We start from the raw sequence: 17,375 nt of genomic DNA on the forward strand, positions 1-17,375 counted from the left end.
TTATAAGTTCAAAAATGAACAAGTTCAACATTGTTTAAACACTAGTCAAACACATAATAGGAAGTCAAATTAAGTGTATAGAGCTCTTTTAACAAATTTTAATCTTATTTGAACCTAATTTTGTATCTAATGAATAAAACTTGAACTTGAAACAATTAATTGATAAAATATATAACACGTACTATAAAGTTGAATCCTTATTAATTTTCTAACCAAGGGATATCATTAATCCCATTTCTATTATAACCTAAGACTATTAGCATTGGAAGGGGTGATGACTAAATTCAATCTTCTATAATGAGAATTTCATGATTAATTAGATATGATAGAAATGCTTATGGTTAAGCTTTGCGAAAACTAAAACGCTCTTTTATTCGCTCACACTACAAATAAGAACTATAGCCCATAATAATGTCGCTCCATCGTTTGGTCCAAAAAAAAAAAAAAATCAATCACTCCAAGTAAACATACAAGTAAATTTGTCTTGTTTTGAATATTTTTTGGTAAATAAAATAAAACCTAAGCTTTTTTAAGAAACACTTCTTTTTCATTTTGAATCGTTTCATAAGACAACCATCAATCACCACGTTTCAAAAAACATGTTGACATGTTTATAAGAATGAAAGAAAAAACTACTTTATTTATTAAGTTTAATCATGCAAAAAAAATATTTCAAAATTGCAACGGCAATAATAATTGTTATGCCTTTTACTTTTTTAAGGGGTTGTTTGATCAACAAATAAAAGAAATCTATTAGATGTTATGAATTTTAATTTTTTAAAGGATTGTTTGCTTGACAAATGCATTCCTTTTTAAAAGATTTAAAATTTAGGTGTTTGATCGAAGGAATTATAAACTTAGTGTTAAATACGAATGAACTTAGAATTCATTCCTTTAATCATTTTTTAATCATTTTCTTTGTATTTGATATTTGTTAGATATGACTGAATTCTAAATACATAACTACGAAAAGTGTTGCCACTTGCCACTACAGCCGCCCGCTATTTTTAAAGGATTGTTTGCTTGACAAATGCATTCCTCTTTGAAAGATTTAAAATTTAGGTGTTTGATGGAAGGAATTATAAACACTAGTGTAAAACACGAATGAACTTAGAAGTCATTCCTTTAATCATTTTCTTTGTATTTGATATTTGTTAGATATGACTGAATTCTAAATACATAACTACGAAAAGTGTTGCCACTTGCCACTACAGCCGCCCGCTATCCAACGCCTTTAACCTACACTGGCTGCCAACAACCACCATCACCAACCACCGCCTCCACCAGCTATTACCTCCACACACCATTGCCTGCCACCACTACCATGCTTGCCCGACACTACCTCTGACCACCATTACCGCCTGCCACCACCACTTGCACAACCACCTATCCCAGCTTGTAATCACCTGCCACCACCAACCATTACCTCCCACCATCATCATTGAACAACTCGAACACGAGCTGCTTAACGAGCCGAACACGAGCTGTTCACGACAACGAGCCAAATTGACAACCCTACCACTTGCACAACCACCTATCCCAACTTGTCATCACCTGCCACCACCAACCATTACCTCCCACCATCATCATTGTTCGTCACCACCACCACCACCGCTACCGCTGTCAACCGCCTCCTCTGACTACAATTACAACCACCATCACCACCACTCCTTCCCACCCAGCTGTCAACCGCCTCCTCTGACTACAATTACAACCACCATCACCACCATTCTTTCCCACCAATAATTTATATTCATTTTTTTTTCAACCCAAATAAAAAATTATGATATCAGAAGTTCATTTTACAATAAATGAAATAATTCGAAAAAAAACATTCCAAATATAATAATTCTGCAATACATTCATTTTATACCATAACACTTTTTCAACAAACCAAACATCTAAGATAAAGTACAAGGCAACATAAAAGAAATCATTGGTCTTAGTTCAAAGAGAATTGTTTCTTCGAAATTATATATTTGAGGTATGAAAAATAAGGATTAGCTGAAGCAAAGATTACATCAAATCCATCACCAATGCCTGAAAGTCCAGTTATTTTAGGCAAAGCATGGCATCAAAGCCTATTCTTTGAAATCCTTTTGTTTCTATAAACTAAACAAAAAGCTTTCTCAAATGTAACAGCTTCAGTTTCAAAATATAAAATAAATAAATGCACCTTTTTTTTATTCCTCCAGTTGGCATTTTTTACAAGAATGAAAAGCAACTACTGTTTCATTAACTTTTTTTTATCATGCAGAAAGGCATTACAAAGAAGTAAAACATAAAAATAAAACTAAAAACAAATGAAATTGAATGCTGTTTGCATGACAGATCATCTCAATAAGGCGACTCATAAAAGAACAAAATAGCTTCCGCAGTATGTGACAGTAAAACTTACATTATGCTAATGTGGGGCTATTGTTTAAATAATCATAAATACAAAAAAATGGCATTGATTTGCTGAATAAACCGCGATACATGGAATGTAAAGTCTCAATCACCAATACCCTTAAATCGGCAAGATAAATTAATCTGGCATACAAGCATGAAAGAAACAAAATTCGAAAAGTTCTCGAGCTCTTTCTGCCATTGGTTTAATTTGAACAAAAGGCGAACTCTTATTGTCTTCTTGTAGTGACCAATCATCAATATATATATATATATATATGGAAGTTAGCCTTGAAGGAATCTAAAATAGAGGCATTAAAATTAATAGATTATTAAATGAAGTTACAGGAGGCACGCTCTAAATGGTAATCTTTGCTTTTCCGAAGAAATCCTACTGCTGACTCTTGAGAACAGGGAATGCTATAACGTCCCTAATGCTGGCAGAATTAGTAAGAAGCATCACTAATCTATCAATTCCAAGTCCCTATCAAAAAATAAACTGTTAGTGGAGAACAATATTTTAAAAACATATAAAATCATGCAGCAAGCAAAAAATGGAGACACCTAACATTTTGCAGACTAAGCACGAGAAAAGGTTCATCAGAAAAAAAAAAAAAGAAAGAAGAAAATTGTTCCATTGCATGTGAAACTAGTAAAGATCTAGGTTTTATAATTGGAAGACTCCTAAACATGTTTCACACTATATGATTGGTTGCATACAAATTAATTCTATATTAACATGCCATTAATCCTTGCATTAAGTAGATTGAAATAACTGCAACACAGAATCAAGAAAATGCAATATTTTATTCATCATTTGCGTACCTTAGAGTGAAAATCTTAAAAATCGCAGGTAATTATTGGTGCACTTTCAATAGTTGCCTAGTAAATACGAAGTGTGTTTTCTTCACTATTTTTATCAAACATTATATCCTTAACAAAGAACAACTAGTACTATGAAACGCTTACTTTCAGTTGTCTTTTCTTGGGTATGCTTATGATAGTTTAATTAGTATTACACAATATGTAATGCTAAAGCTTTCAATCCTTATTTTGTCACCTACTCATCAGTTACGATAAAGTGGTTGATGCCGGAGCTGATATTTCTATGTTGTTTGGGAAGGGAGTCTCATATTTGTAATTACTTCTCTTTTCTTATTTTATGTCTAATTTCTGCTTAGGGAGAGCAGTTTTTAGGGTCCTATCTGTGTACCCTGTCGGTTTCTTTAAACGGAATTGCAGTTTTTTTATTGTAGAGTTGAATCAGGTGATGATCAGGCATCCCCACTGCCTCTCATTTTGAAGGCTTTTGTATTAACTTTTCTCTAAATTCTGGATTACAGTTTTCCGTTTTCAGGTTTCACTATTGTCTTTCTCAGTGTTCGCCATGAAGAATCACCTGAATTTTGGTTTTAGCTTCTTGCAATAGATAGTGTTCTGTGTTCTTGTTTCTTCCCTGCTGTGTCTCCCGTTTCAGGTGGTATCAGCGACTGCATTCTTCCCTCTTTGAACTTCTTCCATCAAAACAGCAGGCAATAAAACATTCAGGACGCCGCAGAGAAAAAACAACGTACGTCCAGCCGAAGAATTAGTCATGAAAGACTTGCAACGAGAAATTTGTCGCTTGCAACTTGCAAGAGATATTGACAGTTCTTGAACATCGGGATTTTAGAGAGAGACAACAAGAATCACGAAATGAGGTGATTGGAAAGGAAGAAGAGAACAAATTCCATCAATAATCTAGTTAGGATGACAGCCTATATGAATACTAAGCCGTGTAAATAGATTTCAGAATCAAAATCAACATTTCTGAATTCGAGGGCAGATTGGATCTGGATGAGTTGCTACATACAGCTGAACAAAATCTTGAATTCAAAGAAGTACTGCAAGAACATGTTGTCAAGTTAGTGGCGATCAAATTAAAAAGAACACATTATAGATGTAATAACATAGAGTTAAAAAAATTAATAATAAAATTAATAAATAAAAATAATAATAAACGGATACTGGCGGTTAGGGAGACACATCCTCTCGAATCAAACATATCACTATCATTCGATCATCTCTCCATTCAAACCATCAATTAGAAGCGAACGAACAAGAGATAGCGGGAGAGATTGAGAGAAAGAAAAACAAAGAGATCAAGAGAGGGAATGAACGTGTGTGCCCTAGCTGAAGAAGTAGGAGGAGGAAGAAGGTAACCTTCGTTCTGTTCTCAAAAGAGAAAGTAGAGGAAGAGAAATAAGGAGAGTTGAAGCCTCTGAGTGCACGCTCTATTGAGTTCGTTGAGATCGAAGCAGAAGAACCGAGTGCGTGCAGTGGAAGAGGAAGAAGAAGAAGTTGAAGGAGAAAACCTTCGAAGTCGAGTCCGAGCTCTGCTTACAGAGTAAAAAAGGAGGATCGGCTTCGTGCATTGTTACCGTGCTTGCGTAAGGTGAAAGACAAGGTCGATGGAGAGGAAGAAGACGTGTGCAAGCAGCTATGGATTGAATCAAGGTCGAAGGCAAGAGAAGGAATAAGCCTTTAATAATCTGTTGAAACAAACTACGACTAAAAAAGAATAAAAAGGAATCCTACGGAGTACTCCAGTAATATACCGCCAAGTGTGCTACATTGGCCCCATTTATTGGAGCAGAACCGCGGAGGTTATTGAGGGGTTATTGGAGGGTTATTCAGCCCAATAACCTCCTAACAACCTCCAATACCCTTCATGTTTCTGCTCCAATAACCTCCACAGTTTTACTTTAAATTTTTTTAGTGTTATTGCGGGATTATTGGGAGGTTATTAGAGTATTAACTCTAATAAAGCCACAATAACCATCCAATAACCCCTAATAACTACGCGCTGAACCTCTTTAATAACCCTCCGATACAGCACACATGGCGACATATTAGTGGAGTAACACACGCAGAGCTGCGTGCGTACTCCGTAGGGAATAATTTCTCTGCTGAGCTCAAATGAGTTAGGGCAGACCAAATGTTTATAAGGTATAATTGAGATTTTAATAAATTAATTTATTTATATTATTGTATGATTAAGTGTTATAATGTGTGGTTATGTTTAATAATCTTATTGGCAAGTTTTATTAAAATTAGGACTAATAATTAGTGATTGCAGTCTCGAAGGAGAAGTTAGAACGCGCGGGTTAGGGGAAGGATCGATCATAACAACTAATAAGAGAAATCTTCACATTCACGTTATGTGTGTGTGTGTGTGTCATGTTAAAATAAAAATTGAAGTACTTGAAGTGCCAAGGATAATTCAGCGGCAAAAAAAGGAGGATTGAATCGAGGATCCATGGAGATGTCACCAAATTCTTATGTTCGTAGATGTTTTAAGTGTCATGGATTTGACCATATCGCTACCAATTGCCTAAATCATCAACTAATTTCTTTCATTGAAGAAGTGAATTCAGAGTAAGAAGTTCAATATGAGAGCAGTTACAACCCTCTCAATGAGGAACAAATCATTCAAGTGGATGAATGAGAACTATTTGTTCTCAAAAGGCTATTGAACACTAAATACAGCTTCGACAATGAATGGCTTCATCATGACATGTCCATGACTCAGTTTATAGTTAATAATAATGTTTGCAAACTTATTATAGATGGGGAAGCTATGAAAATGTAGCTTCCACTATAATAGGGGTAAAACTTGGATTGCTTACAAACCGTATCCTCAACCATACCAACTCACTTGGCTCAAGAAGAGTAACGCAATTAAATTCACCAAACAATGCTTTGTTTAGTTTCTATTGAACAAAAGTTTCACGAGGTGTGTTATGATGTGATTCTTATTGACGCTTGCCATCTATTATTGGGATCCATGGAAATAAGATCGTTGAACAAACCCTGATGGGTTTGCAAACACATTTTCCTTGACTAAGGATCGAAGCCATATTGTCCTAACACCAATGAATAAAGAACTCCCTTGAGAATCATCATCCCAAACCATGAATCAATCGTTATTCTTGAAAATTTTGAAGGAGGCAACAATTAGATTTGCCTTATTCATAGCATAAGCCAACTCCGAGCTCCATTCCATTCCGCAAGAGGTTAAATCGTTGATACATGAGATTGTTGATATCTTTCTAGAAGAAATTCCTATGGGTTTACCTCTCATGCACAAAATTCAACACACTTTTGATTTGATCCCCGGTTCCGTCATTCTGAATCATTCCGCTTATCGAATGTCTCCTATGGAACATGAAGAACTTCAGCGCCAGTCGATGGCTTGATTAAAAAAGGATTAGTTCGATTGAGCTCCAACCCATGGATATCTTTCTAGAGAATTAACATTTATAGTCGGGCAGTGAACATGATAACCATTAAATATAGGTCCAATTCCATGACTCGACGACCTCTTTGATCAACTAAAGGGAGCCACAACCTTTTCCAAGATAGATTTAAAGAGTGAATATCACCAAATTGAAGTAATCCCCAAGGACGAATGAAAAACAAATTTTAAAACTTGTGACATTTTATACGAATGGATGGTGTGTTGTATGGACCATCTAACGCACCAAGTACATTCATGCGCTGAATGAATAAAGTGTTTCAATCTTTTTTATGAAAACTTTATATCAGTTTATTTCGATGAAATCCTAATATATAGCTAAATGATGAAAGAACATTAACAACACATACATATTGCTTTTCAAGCCGTGTTCAACGATTGTTTGCTAACACGACAAAATGTAAATTCATAACAACTAAACTAACTATTTGTGTTTTATAATAAAAACAACAAGCATAGAGATGAATCTAGATAAAATTCTAGCCATTGAAGACTAGCTGCAACCTTCTTATTTTACAAAAGTGGGACAGTCCCATGGTTTAGACTTTTTCTATTGCAAGTTCGTCAAAAACTTGAGCCACGCAATTTTATTGCAACCAACAAGCCCAAATTAGTTTTGAATGTTTGAAGAAGTTAATTACTTATGCTCCGGTATTCGCACTACCCGACTTTAATCATGTGTTCGAAGTTGACTGTGATGCCTTCAGAGTTGGCATATCAAAACAAATTAAAAGAAAGAAGTGCCACATAGGTTGAGCATTTATCTTCCTTCAATTTCATCTTAAAACACAAGTCTATAAATTCGAAAAAAGTTGTTGATGCTCTAAGAAAAAGGAGCTTGATAATTTTAACTTTACAAACAAAGGTTATGGTTTTGCGGTAATATATGAATTATAAAGCCAAGATGTTAATTTCAAAATCATTTGAAAAAAACATATCCCTAGAAATTGCTCATGTATTCCTAGGTGTTCCACTAGAGGAGCCATTCTATCTGAATATCATGATGGAAACTTAGCCAGTCAATTAGGTCTTGATAAGACCTTAGACAATTTGCAAGATAAGTTCTATTAGCCTTCTATCATCAAGGACGTCAATCGCTATGTCAAGCAATGTCGAGTTTGTTGAATTGCTAAAGCTCAACACAAAAAATGGGGCTATATCTTCTACTTCCTGTACCCAAGAGCCCTTGGACTAATGAAGTTTAGATTTCATCATCATGATTGTACCGTAATAAAGGTTCTATCATGATAGTAGTAGATCTATTTTCAAAAATGGCTTGTTTTATATCTTGTAAAAAGACCTTGGACGCTTCACACATAGTTGATTTATATTTTCAAGAGGTGGTCCTGCTTCATGGAATTCCTCGCACTATTACAACTGATCGAGAAATTAAATTTCTAAGTCAATTTTGGAAAATCCTATTGGGTAAGATGGGGGCTAAACTTCAATATAGTCCCGCTGCACAATTGTGATTGACAGGCAAACGAAGGCTGCCGATCGAAGTTTGGGTAATCTATTGTGATGCTATGTTGGCAAGAATATTCGACAATGGGACCTTCTTTTACCATAACTAGAGTTCACGTATAATCAATCCCGTAATCAAACTTCTAAATATAGACCTTTGAAGAGGTCTATGGTCGAAATCCTAACCCTCCACTCGAACTCGTTCCGACCATGCCCATTATCAATCTAGTCCTAATTATGAGGTTTGAATGAATGAATCCCATAAATTATATGAGAGTTGGTTTGATAAAAAATATTCTGAAGCAAAATGAAAGTTATGGACGACAAGCCAATAAGAATATGAATCCTATAAAGAAAGTGATTTGATTTGGATTCGTCTTCGGTGAGAGCGATTCCCACCATAAACTCATGACAACTTTAATAAAAGGGTTGATGGACCTTTTCGAATTATGAAGGGTAACAATGATAACGCTTATCAAATCAACCTTCAAGGGGATTATCACGCGTAAGCTAGTGTCAATTTCATAAATTTATCTCCTCATTATGAAGTTGATTCAGATGTCAAACTTCAAGATTAAGTTTCTCAAATTCCAAAAGAATGACGCCATAGCTGATATTTTTTGTCCTTTTTTTTAGAGGTTGGGAGTAGGTAGGTTGGCCTATAAAAGGGAGTCTTTTGTTTAGTGAGAGTAATTTTGGAGTCACCTTACCACATTATTCATATCAAACTGTAATTTTTTTGTATCTTGAAGTGAAAACCAGGTGATAATAAATCATCCCCATTGTCTTCGCACTTCGAAGGCTATAGTATTATCTTTCCTTTCTATTGTTTGAGAATTCTATGTTACTATTTTCAATTTTTAGATTTTTGTATTATTTTTCTTATTATGCGGTTAAGATTAATGTAGAACGTGATTCGAGAGATCCAAAACAAAACTTAGAACAAAAGCACACAAAGTAAGGAAATATAGAAGATACACAGAACACCAAGATTTAACATAGAAAAAAACACGGAGCCACAACAGATTAGAAAATTCACTATGAAAATGGGAAAATTATACAGATTACACCACACTCGAGCTTCTCTGCTCTCCTGAAACTTAAGAACACTCCTCGTCTTTCTCTTTCACACGAGAACTCACAAAAATCAACACCAACTCATATCACCACTTCGCATTATTGACACACACCTCCTACAGTGAAGAAACAAAGCCTTGAACAATAGAAATCAGTTACAGGCACGTAGGCGCCATCCCCAGGCGTCAAGCTTCCGAGCGCACTATTCTGGAATGTTGGAAATGACTCTTCTGGATGCCTAAGTGCCCCTACAAATGATAGGTTTTCTGAATGGGAACCTTTGGCTAAGTGCTTAGGCGCCCCACTAGTGCTAAGGCCACCCGCTGCCAAGCTCAGAAGAGCCCCTTGGGGCTTCTCCTTGTTAATCAGGTCCACACATAACAATCTTCCACTTAGAAATTGATCTGCAACCCCTCTCCAAACTTGCATCATTTTCATAGTTGTGTATGATAATATGGCTTACCCCTAGTCTCAACCTTCATAAACTCCAATTGAAGCCAAACATAGCTTCAATTTTTCAATTGTAACCATCTTAGTGAACATATCTGCAATATTTTGAGTTGCATGTATCTTCTTCAAAGATAACTAACTATCCTATAGCAGAGAACAAATAAAATGATAACTCAGCTGAATATGCTTTGTCCTGACATGAAAAATGACATTCTTAGCTAGATCAATAACACTCATACTATCACTACGATGCTTTACAATCTCTTGTTTCTTGCTCAATTCTGTTATAAAGCTCTGAAGCAAAATGATTTCTTTGTTAACCTTAATGATAACAAAGTACTCAGCTTATGTAGTCGAAAGCACAATAATTTTCTACATTCTGGAGACCTAATTCACTGTTGTGTTCCCAAAGGAAACATATTTTGTTGTTCTTTTTCAACCGTCAATAGAATCTATCAGATCTGAATCTACATATCCCTATCGATACATTCATATACTTCAAAAACAAAGTACATTGTTATTTGTTTCTCTCAAGTACTTGAGTATCCACTTCACCTTCTCCCAATAATGTTTCCATAGATTACTCATGTAATTGTTGATCACTCTCATTGGATATGCAATGTCCGGTCTTGTAGCTAAAACCACATACATCAAACTTTCAACTGTTGAAGTATACGGAGTTTTTATATTTGTGCTTACTTTGATTCAGATTTGGGTGATAATTCCTCAGATAGCTTGAAGTGACGACCTAATGAAGTGCAAACTGATTTTATCTCATTCATCTTGAACCTGTATAGGGTCTTCTCAACATATTCTGTTTGAGACAACTTCACTATACCTGTCACGACTCGGCCTGGGGCTTGAAGTTAACCAAAATGGGAATGAACATTCAGACAGTGGAAATCAATTCTTTGTTATTCTAATTCTATCACTAATAATTTAATACTCAAATAATGCATGAAAGAGCCACTAAAAAAAGCAATTAAAATTAATAAGTAGAAATTTGTGCATGTTTATTTATTATTCTCATCTTCTATAAACATTTATTCTTCTTCTATTCATCTTGTTTAAATGTTTAAAACCTAAAAAAAATATTAAAACAACATAGTGAGTTATTTAAAGATAAATCGGGAATAATCACACTTTTAAATTACAATAATTAAAGAAATAGAATCCAATATGCATGTGGATCTATAAGAAATTTTATAATATGCTAGTTTTTCATATTTTTTATAAACAATCTGATATATGCTAATAAAAAACATCAATATCTTTTTCTAAATAAAAATATTCAATCTTTTATAAGCATATACTTTAACTCTACTTTCACTTTATATTTTACACACGCATCTCTGTGAGAATCACCGTCAATAAACCTAACACACCATTAGCCTATATTATTCTATCGGCTTCCATCGGCATAGTGATTAGCGATCTACACATCACAATGTCTAGGGTAGAAATGTTCTTTCCTACCCCTGACCGATATTATCTCATTGGCATAGTGGTTAGTGAGATAAACATTACAATTCTCTAAGAAGGTAAGCTTTGATCTACTCATCCCTGACTGATATTAACCCATCGATACATCAATTAGTGAACTATCACAATTGTCTGTGGTGGTAGAAAAACTCTATGTGCACCCCTTCCTTGTACCATTAAGGGGCAAACTCTGACCATGCACATAGAAATATTTATATATAAACTATTTCATTCTTCATACATACATTATTCTAAAACATTTTTATGCAATATACTAACATGCATACTTACTCTTACTCTATTATACAACTATCATAAAACATCTCTCATATCATTCATATATCTATCTAATGCATCTCTTACCCATATCATGCATATCATTTTTTATCGTGATTATCATGTGTATCTTTCCCATTATGTCTATCTTGTACATCATAATTATCATACATATCATACCTCACATACGTATCTTTTATATATCTACCAATATGAAAAATCTACTATAATATAAATCTCACTGAACTGCAATATACATGTAATTAACATATATTTTGAAATAAAAATGTTTACTCAAATTTAAAAATGTAATTACTCACCTCAATTGCCACGAGTAATTAGCTGGTTGTTGGAAACTACAGAGGGAGAGAAAGTTGGGGTGAAGATGCTAGGGTGATGAAGTTGCAAAACGTTGATATTCGAGGGGAAAGATGCATATGGATGGGGATATCGGGTGGAATGATACTTCGCGGTGAATGAGCAAGATGGAATGAATAAACTTATGGTGGCAGAGTTATGTTTGGAGAGAAAAGCCCTAATATGATTTCAGTGGAGGGAGGTCTGATCTGTTAGTGGGAGGAATTTAAGTATTGCTTGTTTGAATGTTTCCAAGGCATTTGAGAAGGAAAACTACACGAGCAATTATATGTCTTCAATCAAGAGGGAACTTTCCTGGAATATAGAGAAAGATTCGAGCTATAGTCGGGATGGTTGAGGGTGGTTTTTGAAACAGGATTGTAGTGGAATTTCATGAAGACCATAAAGCCCGATATACAGAAAAGCACTCTAACTATAGAAACCATGGGAATCAAGAAAGATAATGGAACTAGCCTAGATGTTGGAAGACAAGAACCAAATAGAGAAGGCAAGCAGGAGTAGCACAGATGGAGGGTCGCACTGAACTGCTACAACCACAACGATACAAAAAACTCAATCAGTGTTAGTTCAGAGGGAGGTTGCATGAGACGGGAATAATGGTCCACGACCGGGAACGACACTCACGCGCCTTACAAAGATAGAGATTCAGATAAGCGAGCCAAGAAGGGTTATGTTTTCATTGTGATGAAAAAAATTACAATTTCTCATAGTTCATGGCGAGGAGGAAGATGATGAGGAATTAGAGACAACTGTGGTGGAGGAGCACTCTAACGTTTTCCACCTAAAAGTCAAGGTGTCTTTTGGGGTGGGGGTTACTGTTACGTCGATGCCTAACCTGAAGGCAATTTGGTTTTTTGTACACCTAAGGGCAATTTAGTCTTTTATTACTATTATTAGTGGGTATAAATATGTTTATTATGCTTAGGGTTAGGTTTATGCATATGATTGAATCATGTATCTTAGGTTTAGTGTCTGAGAGAGATTTCCTACCTCTCGAATTGTAGAAATTGAAAGAAATCATTTACCTCTCAAATTGTAGGTGCTTATCTTCATATTAGTGTTGCATTGCTTTGATGTGGTGTTCGCGAAATAAAATTTGTGTTTGACTTAATTTCTATGAAAAAACATGCCAGGAAAAAATATTATGAATATAACACTAAAAATATTATGAATAAAATTTGTGTGTGTTTGACTTAATTTCTATGAAAAAACATGCCAGGTTTTAACGTCAAATTGGTATCACTCTACCAGCTAGTTTCTAATATGAGTATTCAACAACAACAACAACAACAACAACAACAACAACGTTCTATTATGAATATAACACTAAAAAAATATTTTCTATATGCACAAAAGCTCTCTAAAAGGCATATTCAAACAATCTGTATACAAAACATACAAAAAGTTCTTCAAAAATAAAGAAAAGCAAAGCACCGGAATCAAATAATACTCCAAAACTGATAAAAAATCACAAGCATGCCTATAACCACCTCGTAAAACTCTTTGGCTTCTTGAGGAGTGTTTGGCATAATTCTGGTTTTTACTAGTGGATTGCTTTTACATTCTAAACTATCTCCTTTCACTTGGACAGATAACTTCCCATAAAATTAAGTCCACCTGTCTAGTGCCCTTCTAAAAATTGTGTTCTGACCGGTCCCATGTTTCGTGGGACTATAGTAGGGATCGCAGAAAGAATTCTCAATTGAGCTCCCATGTCAGTTCCCAGTGTTGGTGGAGCTTCAACCTCATATGTTGAAGCTTTTATTTTCTCATAGTACTCGGGTTGGCCTCTTTGAAGGTTGCAAAAATGTCGCAGGCTCCTGATAAGTCAATTATGTATGTATTGTCATTCCAAAACATATCCTAGAATAATAAGTATCCATCCACTTTTGGCTCAACTTGAGCTGGAGATGCATAATGACATATTCTCATGAAATTCCGAGCTCGATCTATAGTCTGCTTTTCTCACTTCTCGTACTTTGATGGATATATTTGATAGACCAGTCAGTCATGAGGAATCAATTCTAGAAAGAAATCTATGGCAAACTAGTAAATCTTACTAGAAACCACTAAGGAGAGACCTATTCTTCTTTGGTAGGACCTGAATCCCATAATAAAATTTTCTTCCCCACCATGTTCCAAAAAAAATTTTCAAAGCTGCAGTTCATCCCTCATACCTGATCATATGTTAGGGGTACACTGCTGAACAGATTTAACATCAAAAAACTCCATAAAGCCTTCCAAATGTGGCACAAAAGAACCTCATTTATGACAGAACCTCATTTATGACATATTGGACCTCCCAGCAGAGGCAACTCAGAATGTAGGCTATATATATCTAAAAATAAAAAATTCTCTTATCTTAGGTTGACCCGTGTCTAGTATCAACTCCTCAATATTATGGCCCTTTTGGACATCTAATGTCGGACCTACTGATGCTCCTTTCAATGCCTACAAAAAGATAGTTCAGGGCACCATGATCTTATACTTTGCATGAACGTTCATTACCTCAGGCACACTCCCTTCTAGAGCTACTGTTAATTCAGCTGGAGTTGCTCTCATGGAATCGGCTAGAATCGCTGGTTTTTATTCCTGCTCGACTGAAATTTGAGAATCTTTTCTAAAATTATCTTCTCTCAAATCACTGTTTATTTCTTCAGCTGCTTCTTGATCAGTTAAAAAGATCACTCTTGGTGGTATAATATGATTCACTATGCCCAAACTCATGGCACTTGAAACACTTCCTAGCTGGGATAAATTTGAGAAAGGGGATTAGTTCCGCCTGTTCTCCACTCTGTATCAGTTTTTCTCAAGCAGAGTTGGCTTTGATGTTCCCATGATTGTACTCTTGTTGTAGGATCATGGGGTTGAACCCTACCTATAAGATGTGGTAGTAGCATAGTGATGTGTTCTCTCTACTTTTGAAGTTGGGGTCTGAACATCGGATTTGTGATGAGCTGGTAGGTACGAGCGCTGCATCTCCTATTTTACTTGAACAAAGTAATGATTTTATATTCTCCTTCACGCCAGCATAGATTCTTCAAAATTTTTTACCAAAATAATGCACTTTTCTTTAGCTTGCTGGCAACTAGTTTCATCATTATATCTAGTGGGGTTTATTAGTGCTCAAAATAAAAGTTTCACGATCTGAAGCCTCTCGATAAACTCGTCTAGATACAAGTGGCTAACAAAATGTGACAAATCCACTAATACTTAAAATTCTAGCCTCTCAAATATTTATGACCAAATCTTGGAGTAGAGGTTCTTCGTCTCTAGAATCGAATGGATTTCAGATGACCTCTCTGAATGGTTTCTTTCTTCAGTTTTATCAAGCCATTATAGCACTTGATGGAGTTTCTGTTGTATCTCTTTCATGATGAACTTATGATTAGGTTCTGGCAATTACCGCCTTGGTAGTATGATTCAATTTTGGGTGTGGGTAGATGTTAAGAGATGTATAGGAGCGATATAGTGTGGGAAGAAAAAAATTAGGAGTTAGGGTTGGGTATGGGCGGAAGCTAGAAACCCTACGATAATAGGGTTAGGCTAACTCTGATACCAAATGATACCGAAGTTAACCCAAAACTAATAGAAAAAGCAAATATTTTTGCTGAAAGAAAATAGGTGGTTACAATAAACACACTTGAAAGAGAAAACAACAAAAAACACGAAACGAGACACGCTAAAATAAGAAATAACAACACGAATCACAACATAAAACTAGGGTCAATGTTAAGGTGGTGATGGTGATCTGCGAGGGTTAGGAAGGTGATGAGAATGGTGGATGAGGTGGTCAGCAAGCAAAAAAAAAACAATGGTTTCCCAAGTTTTGGATAGCAAGCATGCAACAAATATCGGCATGCCAACACTATCTGGGATGATGAAAACAAAGGAGGGTAGGAACAACAGTGGCAATGAAGATGGGGGCTGGAACAACAATGGCAACGGACATGGAGGTTGGAACAACGTTGACAACAAATGGGAAGGGTTGGAACAACGATTGTAGCGAGGATGGATGGCTAGAACTGCGATGGGTTAAGAGGACTATTGGATAGCCAAAGGAGGGCTATCCTAGGATGGGGCAGTGAGAATAATGGTTGGGCAGACTACAAGAAAAAAAACAAATAGTTAAAGGAGGGCTATCCTAGGATGGGGCAGTGAGAATAATGGTTGGGCAGACTACAAGAAAAAAAACAAATAGTTGTTGTTGAAGTTCCTGCAATGAGGAGTGCGGGACAATAAAGAATGTGGAGGAGTTGAAAAGGATAAATATCACCTGACCAAGAAACAACTGAAGCACCACCTAGAACCCTGGGATACAACTTTGGAAGGGAAGAGGAGACATTGACGATGGTCCCGATACAAAACACATGAAAAAATGAAAAGATAAATCAGATATTAAGCCCTAAGTAATAAAATTGGTCCCACTATTGAAAGTAGGCACCAAATTCACATAAGGACGAATAGTTGGCCTACAATTCGCAGTTCTGACCGGTCTCAGATCTCTGTAAGTTTTTCCACATCCTTTGGGTAGCTCCCATGTCATCAATTCCCTTCCATTTCACTTCGTTTAGCGCAGTAAATAACATGAGAGTGGGTATGAAATAGAAAAGGCAGCTTGGGTTATAACATATACAATGTTTTATCTAATTGATACCGAAGTTAATCCAAACCACATCAGAAAAAATAAATATTATTACCATAAGCAAATAAAAGGTTACAACCAACACACAACTCGTGTTGGAGCGGATCAGTGTGATGGTAGTGACGGTTAAGGGACTCAAAGAGGTGGCAACAAGTTAGGGAAGGGGTTTTTGGACTGTGGATGATGGGTGGCAGCAGTTATGGGCAGCTGAAACAATAACACAACATGGGGCGATAGCCCAAACAACAAAAGGTTGTTTAGGAACTTGACAACAAGAAAACAACAGAGGGAAGACGTTCGAGGATCAGGGAGAAGGCGATGGGGTCGGCTGAAATTGTAGAAACAACAATCAGGATGCTGTTGCAAGTGGCTAGAGCTAGATATGACGACAAGGAGCAATGCGAGAAGATGAGATAGAAGGAAAATAATCACCACCTTGAGAGAGAGATACAACAACAACATTATTCTATCTCTCGGATACAACCCTCGAAGGGGAAAATGTACGTCAACGGCTGTCTAGACAGAAATCTGAAATAAAGCTCACTAAAACCTGACACTCGGACATCAAACAATGTATTTATAATAAGTACTACTAGTTAGAATAGGACTAAACTAGAATAGAAAAGGATCAAATAGGAAAAAGGGTTCACGATATTGTAGCTGCCACAATACCATGACCTAAGCTCCCGCGTCAATCTCCTAGGGTTAGGGGAGCTTCAGCTTCATTCCCTGAAGCTTCTGATTCCTTGTAGCGTAGAGTCAAGTCTACCACATTGATGGTAAGAGTGACGTTGCAATCTCGTGAGAGGTCGATCATATTGGTGTTGTCATTCCACAACACACCTTCATAAAATAAATATGCATCCTCTTGGCACATTATAAGTTGGAGCTACATATGCATGTAGGTTCCCGTAATAT

At 36.0% G+C, this 17,375-nt stretch overlaps 1 protein-coding gene across 1 annotated transcript in view; it reads right to left on the bottom strand.

The window, feature by feature from the left end:
• Positions 1 to 2,679: 2,679 nt before the first annotated feature.
• Positions 2,680 to 17,375, bottom strand: part of LOC110026616 (lysine--tRNA ligase, chloroplastic/mitochondrial) — a 105,401-nt gene continuing 90,705 nt past the window's right edge. Inside the window, exon 14 of the mRNA XM_020727619.1 lies at positions 2,680 to 2,872. Within this exon, the coding sequence (XP_020583278.1) occupies positions 2,780 to 2,872 (93 nt within the window). The 3' untranslated portion in view covers positions 2,680 to 2,779. The remainder of the gene's footprint in view (positions 2,873 to 17,375) is intronic.

Source organism: Phalaenopsis equestris, unplaced genomic scaffold, assembly GCF_001263595.1.
Source record: "Phalaenopsis equestris unplaced genomic scaffold, ASM126359v1 Scaffold000387, whole genome shotgun sequence".
Taxonomy (NCBI): Eukaryota; Viridiplantae; Streptophyta; class Magnoliopsida; order Asparagales; family Orchidaceae; genus Phalaenopsis; species Phalaenopsis equestris.